Here is a 12,821-nt window from a genome sequence, read left to right as displayed (position 1 = left end):
CTGTTTTATCATGTGTACTGACCTTTACATTGTACTAATCTACTGTACAGAACTTTAACACATATGTGTGTTAAGTGATTATAGTAAATGTATAGTCTGTATACATCTGTAGTGCTGTGTCCAAGCTGACCATGTAAAAGGTCAACATGAAATGGCAATCACATCCTATTTTACTTCCATAATGTGATGTATTTCTGAGTTAAATAGTAGATTGAATGAGAAAAGCAATTGATTGGATGGTGAAAAGTGGACGTTAGATAAAAGAACGGAGGAAGGGGCTGAAAATGAGGGCTTGGTAACGTCAATCAAAAAGGAAGATGCTCTAGAGATGAAGGAAGTACATTTTTATAAAAGATTATGATGACAAACATTTTCCTTTCGAATAATGTTCAGTTAACCATTTAAAATACGAAAAGTGCGAGTTGAGTTGAGAAAGTAAATGAGGACAATTTTTATTTCATGTTGTTTTATAAAAATAACCTTCAGTAATCATAGTTTGAGGTTGATTATATTATGCATCTCTGAGGAGATTCTATTAAATATTAAGACAATATTTAATAGAACAAATAGTATAAATATTTAATAAACATGCAATATTTCCATTATTATAAAGATAATAATAAAAGTATTTGATGGTCATGTATGCACTGCTTTTTTAGAATATGCAAAACTACTTTTTCCGCTCTAATAAATTGTCAAGTCAATAAAATGACACTTTGAAAACAATTTTAAAGCCATATTTCTTTTTTTCCCCCTCGAACAAAGAAACACTGAAGAGTGAGTATACCAACCAGAACAGACCAAACCACAGGCTGGAAATGTTTAAAATCAATAAATACTTTTTACTATATGTACTTGTAAGTGTGTACAAAAAAATATATATCATTCAAATTATTAGTCAGAGCATAAGACACGCAATACACAGGTATTGCATTCAAACAGTCATTGGACGACACCTGAACACATTTAGTCCAGGAGCTCTGGGTGTTCCTGTGTTAGAGTTCTGCGAGCGCTCTCTGGCAGTGGTACATGATGCAGTCTGGGAGAGAAGGATGAGGAGAGCGCAGCCACACGGCCAGAGCCGAGCCGTTCACTCTGCAGTGCAGGAGACAGGGGGCGCCACTGAGCAGACGGCACGCTATGATTCCCTCAGAGCCTGAAAAACACACGCAATCACACCATAGATCGGCTGCATGTTTAGAGAGAGTGTAAATTACAGTCAATTATGGTGTATGTTCACAAAGGAATGTGAAAGGTGATAAAATAACTGTAAGATGGGAGCTATTGTTGTGTTTACCGATGATGTCCACTACATGTAGCTGTAGGGCGTCTTTGAGAGCGTTCAGGGTGGTTTTGAGCGGGTCTCCACCAGCATCTGTCAGCAGTTTCAGATTCTGTTTGACGTCATGTGACAGAGACAGCCAGAGTTTCCCATATTCCTCTGTGGTTACAACCAAAGGCCTGTGTGTGGCAGAGAGAAATGAGTTCATTAAAACAAGTCACAGCCACAAAGCTCCAAACAAAACTAAATACACTATGTAATTTGTATTTCACTCTCATTTTATATTTAGTGGAGGAAAAAAAACGGCAAGCCGAAATCTGTCGCAATTTGCACGTTTATTTTTATGTTTTTAACGCCATGCCAGCTTCTGTGGCTATTTTTTATGGCGAGAAAAATGTATGGAAAACTATATCAGGTTTTTACAATTTATTGTTTGCTATAAAACACAAACTATATTTGGCTTAACTTTGGTTACAAATTTCTTCAACAGAGTTAACGGAGTAAAATTTTTTAAAACCAGTACAATCTAATAAAACATGCTTCAATGATAAAGAGTTTTGACAGAACATCATCGCAATTTGCATTGTTTATGAAGGATGACAAATATTTCTTCTACACTTTACATTAAGCAACCAAACAAACATATACGAGGAATAATCACTATAGATATGAATGTTTTTCAGACAAGTACAATGGTGTATATATTAAGATTATTATAGATAACTAAAACCATAAAAAACCTTTTTTTCATTTAGTTTAACAAGATGTGCTAAAATGACTAAATCTGATGTTATTAAAAATTAGATGAAGATTTAGTAATTTTGTTGTGTTTTTGTCTATATATGTAAAATGTATAAAACAAAAATCAAACGAATGCAAAGTATTAACAAAAATTATAATAGTTCCTTATTATTTTAATATCTTATTACGTTTTTTTTTTAAATTAATGTATTATTTACTATAATTACATATTTTTTATTTTAATTATTAGTTATTTTATTGAAAAACTTGCAAGTGTCATTTAGCATTTAGACCATGGATTTAGAGTGAACGCCATTAAAATAATAATAATAATAATATTTATAAGCTTTTAATATAGATTTGTAAATGTATTTATGCTAAATTAAATTCAACAAAGGTAATTTTTAGCTCTTAGCTTAATAATGATCTAGTATTAGTATTGGCCAAAATTAAATTACATTTATTTATGCTAATTAATTTCTACAAAGTGAATCAAATCACTTTTGTTAGTAATCATTTCTGAATTATTTAATACAAAAAATAACCAGTGTGGCTTAATTGTTTAAGAATATATAAGTAAGGTATGTGTTTTCAGACACACGTTACCTGATAAAGTCCGTTGTGGACAGTGTCCCAGAGAAAGGGAGTGTGTTTGTGTGTCCTGGCTGTGTTTGATAAGAGACGGTCCCGGTAAAGGACACGTTTGTGTGAGGCTCGTCCATCAGCAGAGCGTAATGACACACAGACGTGCTCTTGCCCTCCAGACAGTCTACGACATTCCCTCTCAAACTAGCCGTCTAGGACAGAAGATTGACATTTTGCATTATATCTCATATGCTGTCATTATACACACACACACACACACACACACACATTACACACCTCCAGCTCCTCACAGGTCAGCTGCACTGCAACATCTTTTATCACAGTCTCCGTGCAGTTACATATGAAGATGACGAGCAGCAAAGCTTCCTCTCTGAACATACGGCAGGAGGCCAGAGACAGGCTGGGGTCAGAGGTCAGGCTGATGACATCAGAGTGAGGTAGGTCTTTGATTTCAGAGGGTAACAGCGCGGTCAGATCTGAAGACACGGACGGAGGATGTCTGTCCTGTATCGTGTTGGGCCGCACTATAACCATATCGCTGCCCAGTATCTGAGACGTGTTTGCGCGCCGCTCTCCTTCCGCGTGTTTGTTCTGACTCAGGCCATTGGTTGTTGTGGATGTGGATGTGACAGGCTCCTCCTCCAGCAAACTGCCATACAAGAAGCTGTCAGTCTTGCTGTGCGAGGAGCGGGAGGAGGAGTCTGAGGATCTCTCGCTGGTGCCTGATGATGATGATGATGACTCATGTGGGCGGGGCTTTTTCCGAAAGCGAGGGGGTGGGGCTTCGGATTTTCCCAGCTGAGAGGAAACGGAACAATTAGCATTTACAATACAAATGCAAAGCATTTACGACTACTTCTAATGTGGTTTGAGTTTAATTAGACCTGCGTACTTGTATTACAAGATAAAATCTGTCATAAAATCATTTTCTCACCAGAGATATGGAGCTTTGGGTTCCCAAACCAACAAACAAAGAGGAAGCCAGCTGCTGTTTGTCCTGGTTTCGCGGTGATGGCTCCGGTTGCGGCTCTATTCGCTCTGCTGCCTCCTGTTGGCCGGAGGGATGAACTGCAATGCCGGGTTCGTCCACTGGAGGTGCTGTTGCTGCGGTTTCTTTTTGTGGAAGATACCCATCTTTCCCCCAAACTCTCTTCACACCCTCAAGAATCAGAGAGCTGGACCTGAATCAAACCATAATATTATGAGATATTATTACAATTCAAAATAACCATTTTCTATTTGAATATAAATGGTAAATGGACTGCATTTATATAGCGCTTTCACAGACCTATGGCCACCAAAGCGCTTTACATAGCCTCACATTCACCCATTCACTCACTCATTCATACACCGACGGCGGTATATTAACATGTAATTTAACGGTATTAACGGTACCGGATATTAACGGTATATTGTAACATGTAATTTATTTCTGTGATGCAAAGCTGAATTTTCAGCATCATTACTCCAGTCTTCAATGTCAATGTCAAGATTATTTCTATATCACTGTTTAAAACAACTTAGAGTTGACCAAAGTGCTTTACACTACTACAAATTATAACACCATTCACACTTCAGTGTCACATGATCCTTCAGAAATCATTCTAATATGACGAATTTCTGCTCCGGAAACTTATTATCAAAACAGTTCCTGCTTCATATTTTTGTGGAAACAGTGATATTTCAGGATTCTTTGATGAGTAGAAAGTTCAAAAGAACAACATTTATTTGCAATAGAAGTCTTTAGCAACATTATAAATGTCTTTACTGTCACTTTTGATCAATTTCATGCATCCTTGCTGAATAAAAGGATGCTTTCCATACTTTTTAGCAGTTGTGAACAACCAAAGACAGCGTGCCACTCGGGTACCCACCCTTCCTTCTGAGAGAGTTCAGTGCTGTTTCCCGAAAGTCCTGAACTGACGGACAGTAGTGGTGGAGACTGTCTATCAGTGATGCAACATGATGATAAACTTACAGGCAGAGAAAAACTGTACGGCTCCAGATTCAGTGCTGAAAAAAAAGGTCAGTAATTCAAGTTTGAGATGACATAAGAATCAGCAAATGACAATAAAATGTGAATTCTTGGTGGGCAGGATAAACAAACAAGTGGTAAACTATAGAGTTTACTATAGTATAAATACCCAGATGAGGGTTAATAATGGCTGTACCTCTCTCCTCAGAAAGCTCTTCTTGTCTCTGATGAGGAGGTTTATAAGGTGCGGCTCCTGCGGCCAAAGCCTCCGACACGAACCCATCCAGAAATGACAGAGAAGAGTCGACCTGTGTAGAAACGTGAGTGCTCAAAACGTGCCTTCTGAACCAAAACTGCCCTTCAAAAGTTGGGGTCAGTATGAATTATTTTCATTTTTTTTACTTTTATACAAGGATGCATTAAATTGATCAAAAGTGACAGTAAAGACATTTACAAAAGATTTCCATTTCAAATAAATGCTGTTCTTTTGAACTCTTTTCATTAAAGGATCCTCATCACAACTGTTTTTAACATTGATAATAATCAGAAATGTTTCTCGAGCAGCAAATCATCATATTATACTGATTTCTGAAGGATCATGTGACACTGAAGACTGGAGTAATGATGCTGAAAATTCAGCTTTATCATTAGGAATAAATTAGTTTATTCAAATAGAAAACAGGTATTTTAAATCATAATAATATTTCACAATATTACCATTTATTTTTGAGCAAATAAATGCAGCCTGAGCAGAAGAGACTTCCTTCAAAAACTTACCAACCCCAAACTTTTGAATGATAATGTCCACAACAACAGTAATATGTATAATCATTTTACAATAAGGACACACAGTTAGAAATGGTCTTGGTTTAGTGTCTTAATGTTCACTTGTCATAATCATTCACTTGTCATTTGCTAACAAGCAAAGTATTCATTACTTCAATGAGCTCATTAAATTATTACATTGTTTAAATTAATACATTTTTAGCTAACTGTGATTTTGTATATGTGCATTTCTGAAATACATAACTTATCACTAAATTGTAATGTGGACTCATGCACTTTCTGTAAAGCTGCTTTGAAATGATGTGTATTGTCAAAAGCGCTATACAAATAAACGTGAATTGAATTGAACTGAACTTAGAGTGCTCTAAATCTGGCGGATTTAAGTGTGAAAACACTCTTTACAAGAGGAATGTGTCATCATGCCTGTTACCTCCATGCTGTCCCAGGGCGCTCCACGGGGAAGCACACACTCCTGGAGCTGTGAGTCCCGGCTGAGGTGACGCAGCTCCTGCGCCTGCTGACGGAGGACCGTGTCCTGCGAGGACGAAAGGCTCTCGGCCAGCTCCAGGATCAGGTCTGTCTGGCCCTCGGGGATCTTGGTCAGGGCCGACAGAATCCAGACCCGCGTCTCTGAGCTCACGCTTCTCTCATCCAGCAGCTTCGTCAGGAGTCGGATGACCTCGCGCTGGTCCACACACTCTTGGAGGTGAGAGTATTCTCCAAGAACCTGAATACACACACACACACACACACACACACACACACACACACAGACAGACCATCTTGTGAGTTTCCAGAAGAACACGGATTCATCTTTTATCATTCATTTCAAAGGAAACTGACACCTGAAGTTCCTATATATATATATATATATATATTAGGGCTGTCAAGCGATCAATCGCGATTAATCGCATCCAAAATAAAAGTTTGTGTTTACATAATATATGTGTGTGTATGGAGTATAATTATTTTCTGTATATAAATACACACACATGCATATATATTTAAGAAAAATGTGTTATTTATATATAAAATATTTATATATAATATAAATTATATATAATATAAATATATATACACAGTATATACATGCAAATATTTCTTAAATATATACATGCATGTGTGTGTATTTATATATAGAAAATAATTATACTCCATACACACACATGTATTATGTAAACACAAACTTTTATTTTGGATGCGATTAATCGCGATTGATCGCTTGACAGCCCTAATATATATATATATATATATATATATATATATATATATATATATATATATATATATATATATATATATATATATATATATTTATGAAGACATTCTTTTATCTATATAATATCTATAATAGCATAAAAATAATTATCTTATATATTATGTTTGCAACATTAAATTATATAGTTAATATGAACTGATGCTAAATTGTAAAAAAGTCCATTGTTACATTTTAGTAATTTCTTAAAATGATTTAATAATATGAATTAAATAGCTAAATTAATCAAATTGCCTAATAAGGTGCAATATAAATAAATTAGTGCTGTCGAATCAATTAATCGCATATATTATATAAACACAAACTTTTGTTAGATGCGATTAATCGTGATTAATCGATCTGACAGCACTAAAATATATGTGATTTGACTTAATAGAAAGTGTCCTAACTGTTTAATATTAAATAAGTGAGAAAACTGTCCACAAATAACTCTTACTAAGCACCAAATAATAGTTCAAACAGGATTTTGTGGGTAAATAAAACAGCATATTGTATAATCCATCTGTCGTAACTCTTTCACTTCATCAGAAAATTCACCTTCAGAGGTTCAATTCTAATCTTTTTTCATCCTCCAAATATGAGGATTTTTTACATTTTATACATGAATGTATTTATTTAATAAGTCAATTTATTTTTGGAATATTCTTTCTGGTAACGCTTTATTATTTTACAGTGTCCTTGTTACACGTTACATGTAGTAACTATAGTAATAACTATAAATTATGCATAATTGCATGCAACTAACCTAATCCTAACCCTATAGTAAGTACATGTAGTAAATTAATATTACTCAGTACTTCAATGTATAATTACACTGTAACACAGACACCTTAAAATAAAGAGTAACCTTCGATCTTATTTTGTACACACCCAGCTCATGACCTGAAGGAAGTGTTGGGGCAGATGAGAAGCGTCCCCCTTCAGCACCGTCAGATACGAGTCGACAGCAAACAGCCGTAACTCATCATCTTCCTCTTTACACTCTGAGCCTGAGGCGAAAACACAGAAAACACACAAACCCCAGCAGGAGTGTAAAACAAGGCACCTTCTACCACAGTTCACAGCTCTTCAGATCGCCTACACTTCTCGTTTACCCTCCGCCAGCAGTCGCAGGAAGTTGTTTGGGACGTCCTGTTGCAGCGAATCTCCACCGATGGAAAAAACATCATTCATAGTGTGAATGAACCACGAGTTATCTGGAGCAAACGTAAGGGTTTTTATAGGAACATAAGACGAGATATAAAAGCTCACATACAACAAATGTGTGTTCATTTCATATAAAGTAGTATATGTTTTATAAACTCTAGTTAAATAGTGTTTTCTTCCCTATAGTGATGCATATTCGAGTGAAACGGCTTCTCAAACAAGAACAAATGTGGGGCGGGGCTTGATTTGGTCCATCTGGAATTGATTGGATGGTTGTGGTTTGCTATTTGTCAATCTCATGTGAGTGACAGATTAAAGGTCACTCAGGTCTGATTAAAGATTATGTGGCACATGAATAAAAAAATAATAATAATGATGATTGTGCACGGATAAATCATTTATAATAAATACTGCAATATTCCATTAAACAAACCAATTACTGTCATTAAAAGGATATTTTTCAGCGAGCTCTGCAACTTTTCCAACCAGATGGATGATGGTGTGCTCGTCCTTGCATCCGCGCAGGAAGTCCAGCATCTTCTCGACGATCACGGTCACGTTCTGAGCGTTTGTGATCCTGAACAGCAATTCAAGAGTCTGAGAGAGAAGAGAGTGGAAGAGATGAACAAAACGTTTGATGTTTTGGGGTCTGAGAATGGTCTGCTTGTTACCTCTCTCTTAATGGTGAAATCAGAGTGGTCCAAACACTCGATAATGGTCATCTGATGCTGCAGGGCCAGTTTGGCATCATGCTGGACGACGTACGTCAAGGCTTTCAAACCTGAAAACACACCAGTGTGTGAGCAGTTAAAGGATTAGTTCACTTTCAAAAACATTTTTGCTGATAATTTACTCACCCCGATGTCATCCAAGATATCCATGTCTTTCTTACTTCATTTGAAAAGAAATGAAGGTTTTTGAGGAAAATTTCCAGGATTTTTCTCCATATATAATGGACTTCAATGGCAACCAACGGTTTGAAGGTTCAAATGTCCGTCTCAGTGCAGCTTCAAAGTCTCTACACGATCCCAGTCGAGAAATAAGAGTCTTATCCAGCGAAACGATCGGTCATTTTCTAAAAAAAAAAAATATATATATACTTGTTAACCACAAATGCCCGTCTTGTACCATCTCTGAGATGCGCCACGTATTACGTCATCACGTTGGAAAGGTCACGGAAAAAATAAAAAATTAATAATAATAATAAATTAAAACAAAGATGTCGGACGATTTTGAAGTTGAAGGAGAAAATGAGATGACATTTTTCGCCCTTCCCTACCTTTTTGAACCGGAGTACACAGACAAATAACTTAGATGACGTGACAGGTGACCTTTCCAACGTGATGACGCAATGCGTTTTTTTTAGAAAATGACCGATCGTTTCGCTAGATAAGACCCTTATTTCTCGACTGGGATTGTGTAGAGACTTTGAAGCTGCATTGAGACGGACATTTGAACCTTTGAACATTAGTGTAGTTGGTTGCCATTGAAGTCCATTATATGGAGAAAAATCCTGGAATGTTTTCCTCAAAAACCTTCATTTCTTTTCGACTGAAGAAAGAAAGACATGGATATCTTGGATGACATCGGGGTGAGTAAATTATCAGCAAATTTTTTTTTTGAAAGTGAACTAATCCTTTAAAGCGAGGAGAGGTTAACCAACTAGTGAAAATCAAAAGAAAGAATTTTACCAAGATATTTGAGGTTGATCTTTGGAGACAGAACAAAATTCCCGATGCATCTCGCTGCTTTTTCCAGCAGCTCGGCTTTGGGGTGTATGGTGTAGATGGCCTTCACACACTCATACAGGATTGCTGAAACACACATTATGTGTTACTTGCATTCATTTTGCTGACGAATTACTGTTGGGTCCATTAGAAGAGATGATTTTACCGTAAGTGATGTTGTGGTTCATTTCCGCTCTGCGCAGAGACTCATCCAGAACTTCATACATCAGCTCACTGGTGCTGGAAAATGAAGAGACACATTTTACATTCGAATTTCAGATGCAGTGTGTACTTTCCCTGTTTAATACACACGTTTAGTGCATAACGTGAGTACCTTTGGTCTTCTCTCCCGAGCAGCGAGAGGATCCTGAGCAGCTGGATCTGCAGCCACGGCGCAGGAACGTTGTGGTAGTAAAAATCCATCGGGAGTTTCCCACCCACCACCTGCTTCATGATGGCGACGAAACTGCCTGTCAGATCTTTATAGCCCTCTGGACTCTCCTGATAAAGAGAAAAACATCAGATGTAAGCGGAATACTGCATGATGGGACAAAAAATACAGCCAATTAGAACATATTTATTGTTTAATATACAGATGTAGCAACCCGATTAGCCAATTAAACATACAGAAGCTTGTTTCCATCATGGAATAAAAAAGAAAAAAGTGATTGTGACTTTTTATCTCACAATTCAGATTTTATAACTCACAATTGTGAGAAATAAAGTCAGAATTGCAAGATATAACCTTGCAATATTGAGAAATAAATAGAGAATTTTGAGATATAAAGTCACAATTTGCCAGAAATAAAGAGAGAATTGCAAGAAATAAAGTGAGAATTGCAAGATATAAACTCAATTGCGAGAAATAGTCAGAATTGGGAGATATAAATTCGCAATTGCGAGAAAAAGTCAGGATTGTAAGATCTCGCAGAAAACTCGCAATTGTGAAATATAAAGTCAGAAGTCGGGTTTATATCTCACAATTCTGACTTTAGATTTCGCAATTGTGAGAATTGCAATTTTTAAGATATAAAAGTCAGAACTGTGAGATATAAAGTTGCAATCACTTTTTTATTTTCTTATTCCATGACGGAAACAAACCTCCATAAATATGAGGTTGTAGCTGTTTGGGTTATGAAAACCTCAGATTAATACGGAAGAAATAAAATTTAACTATGCTACTTTGAATTGACTTTATTATAATGGATAAAGATGTTTGCTTGGTTTCGTAAATACTGAAATTGAAAGACCAACCCTGATCAGCTGTAGGTAAATGTGTAGTGATGATGTCATGACGCCCGGATCTTTGTCGCACAGGGCCTTACGAAACTTGGCGTGAATGTGCTGGACTTGATTCGGAGCGATAAGATAAAACTTGTACAACGCCAGGACGGCTTTCCTCCGAATGATCTCCCTTGGATAGGAAAGAAAGACAAGAATATGAGTTATTATTAAATTAGTAAATTAGTAATGTTGCCTTGGCAAGTTTAGGTTGAAGTACTAAATTACTTTAACAAAAATAAAAATAAATAAAATTAAATATATACAGTATATATATATATATATATATTTTTTTTTTTTTTTAAATTTTGTATATATATATATATATATATATATATATATATATATAAAATAACTGAAAATGAAAAAATATAAAAATAAAAGATAAACTAAACTTGAAATGAAAATAAAGCTATATAGAAATATATTTTGCAGAAAATAACAAAGATGACAAAAAAGAAGCACATAAAAAATTACCAAAATTAAAATGAAAGCTAAAAACATATTTTAAAAAAGCTAAACTAAAACTGAAAATAAATAAATTAAAGCTATATATAAATATTAACAAAAGACAATAACATGACATAAAATATTTCTAAAATTAAAATGAAAACCAAAAATATAAAAATAAAAGCTAAACTAAAACTGAAATAAAAATAAATTAAAGCTAAAATAAATTTATTTAAAATAAATGTAAAAAATTTAAATGACAAAAAAGCACATCAATTACTAACATTAAAATGAACACTAAAAAATATAAAAATGAAAGCTAGTTGAAAATATTAATAACTATTTTAATAGTGTATAAAAATACTAACATTACACTAGTTTTAAATGAATAACATCAGCCATATTTGATATTATATCTAAAGGTCTTATTGATGGCTTTTAGACATTTTCCAGTGTTCAAATGAGAAATAACTCTATGATTTGTGTGTATTTCAGAGGAGTGCCTCTCGCTGGCTTACTTGGGATGTGACAGCTTGTCTTCCACCAGAGGAAGGACGGCAGGGATCATGTCTTTAGGGAAAACCTGAGCTACAACAGTCAACGCCATGCACGCTTCAATGAGGTTCGTGCTCTGCAGATCCTGCCACATATGTACAACACGTTCAGGCGTACACTTCAAGTCATATGTTCAATCAGAAGTAATAAGACAAGCTCACCTTTAATACTGTGTTTACCAGCAGCAACAGCAACTCATGGCCCTCGCTGAGGAAGAGAGACACGGCGAGGTACCCTGACACCACAAAAGAGCACAACAAAATCTAGATAAGGGGTCGAATCACACATTCAGGGACCAACATAGATTTATTTTTTTTTCATAAGGAATCTCCACATAGAGATCTGGAAATATAATAACAGTAGTAGTAGATTTGTATAATTTATTTATTTTAATATAGAAATAAATAACTGTAGATTTGTATATTTTAATATTGTTTTATATTCTAATACACTGCAAGTCAAAAGTTTAGAATAATTAAGATTTTTAAATGCTTTTAAAAGAAGTCTCTTCTGCTCACTAAGGCTGAATTTATTTAATCAAAAATACAGTAAAAGTCAGTAATATTGTGAAATATTTATATATATATATTGTGAACTGTTTTCTATTTGAATATGTTTTAAAAATGTAATTTATTCCTGTGATTAAAGCTGAATTTTTTGCATCATTACTCCAGTCTTCAAGTGTCACATGATCCTTCAGAAATCATTCTGATATGATGAAAATTAGCTTCTCAATTATTATTGGTGCTCAATTATCTATAATAGTTCTTATTATTATCAATGTTTAAAACGGTTGTGCTGCTTAATATTGATACATTTGTTCAGGATTCTTTGATGAATAGAAAGTTCAAAAGAACAGCCTTAATATTTTGTAATATTATAAATGTCTTTACTGTCACTATTGATCAACTGAATGCGTCCTTGAATAAAAGTTTTTATTTTAATTTTTAAAAAGATCTTTCTTACCTCAAACTTTTGAATGGTAGTGTATCACAG

General features: G+C 35.0%; 1 protein-coding gene across 2 annotated transcripts in view; it reads right to left on the bottom strand.

Moving 5' to 3' along the window:
- Window positions 1-6: 6 nt before the first annotated feature.
- Window positions 7-12,821, bottom strand: part of ap4e1 (adaptor related protein complex 4 subunit epsilon 1) — a 14,712-nt gene continuing 1,897 nt past the window's right edge. For both annotated transcript variants that reach the window (XM_079859138.1, XM_079859139.1), the window contains exons 4-21: window positions 11,987-12,060; window positions 11,789-11,910; window positions 10,794-10,953; window positions 9,874-10,040; window positions 9,706-9,779; window positions 9,504-9,626; window positions 8,484-8,593; window positions 8,270-8,409; window positions 7,761-7,873; window positions 7,537-7,655; window positions 5,821-6,117; window positions 4,801-4,912; window positions 4,504-4,642; window positions 3,564-3,810; window positions 2,906-3,427; window positions 2,630-2,820; window positions 1,298-1,461; window positions 7-1,156 (exon numbers count right to left, since the gene is read on the bottom strand). In XM_079859138.1, the coding sequence (XP_079715264.1) occupies window positions 996-1,156; window positions 1,298-1,461; window positions 2,630-2,820; window positions 2,906-3,427; window positions 3,564-3,810; window positions 4,504-4,642; window positions 4,801-4,912; window positions 5,821-6,117; window positions 7,537-7,655; window positions 7,761-7,873; window positions 8,270-8,409; window positions 8,484-8,593; window positions 9,504-9,626; window positions 9,706-9,779; window positions 9,874-10,040; window positions 10,794-10,953; window positions 11,789-11,910; window positions 11,987-12,060 (3,035 nt within the window). In that variant the 3' untranslated portion in view covers window positions 7-995. The remainder of the gene's footprint in view (window positions 1,157-1,297; window positions 1,462-2,629; window positions 2,821-2,905; window positions 3,428-3,563; window positions 3,811-4,503; window positions 4,643-4,800; window positions 4,913-5,820; window positions 6,118-7,536; window positions 7,656-7,760; window positions 7,874-8,269; window positions 8,410-8,483; window positions 8,594-9,503; window positions 9,627-9,705; window positions 9,780-9,873; window positions 10,041-10,793; window positions 10,954-11,788; window positions 11,911-11,986; window positions 12,061-12,821) is intronic.

The sequence above is a fragment of the Squalius cephalus genome (assembly GCF_949319135.1).
Source record: "Squalius cephalus genome assembly, chromosome: 23".
In the NCBI taxonomy this organism is placed as follows: Eukaryota; Metazoa; Chordata; class Actinopteri; order Cypriniformes; family Leuciscidae; genus Squalius; species Squalius cephalus.
This window is presented reverse-complemented; position numbering and strand designations above follow the sequence as displayed.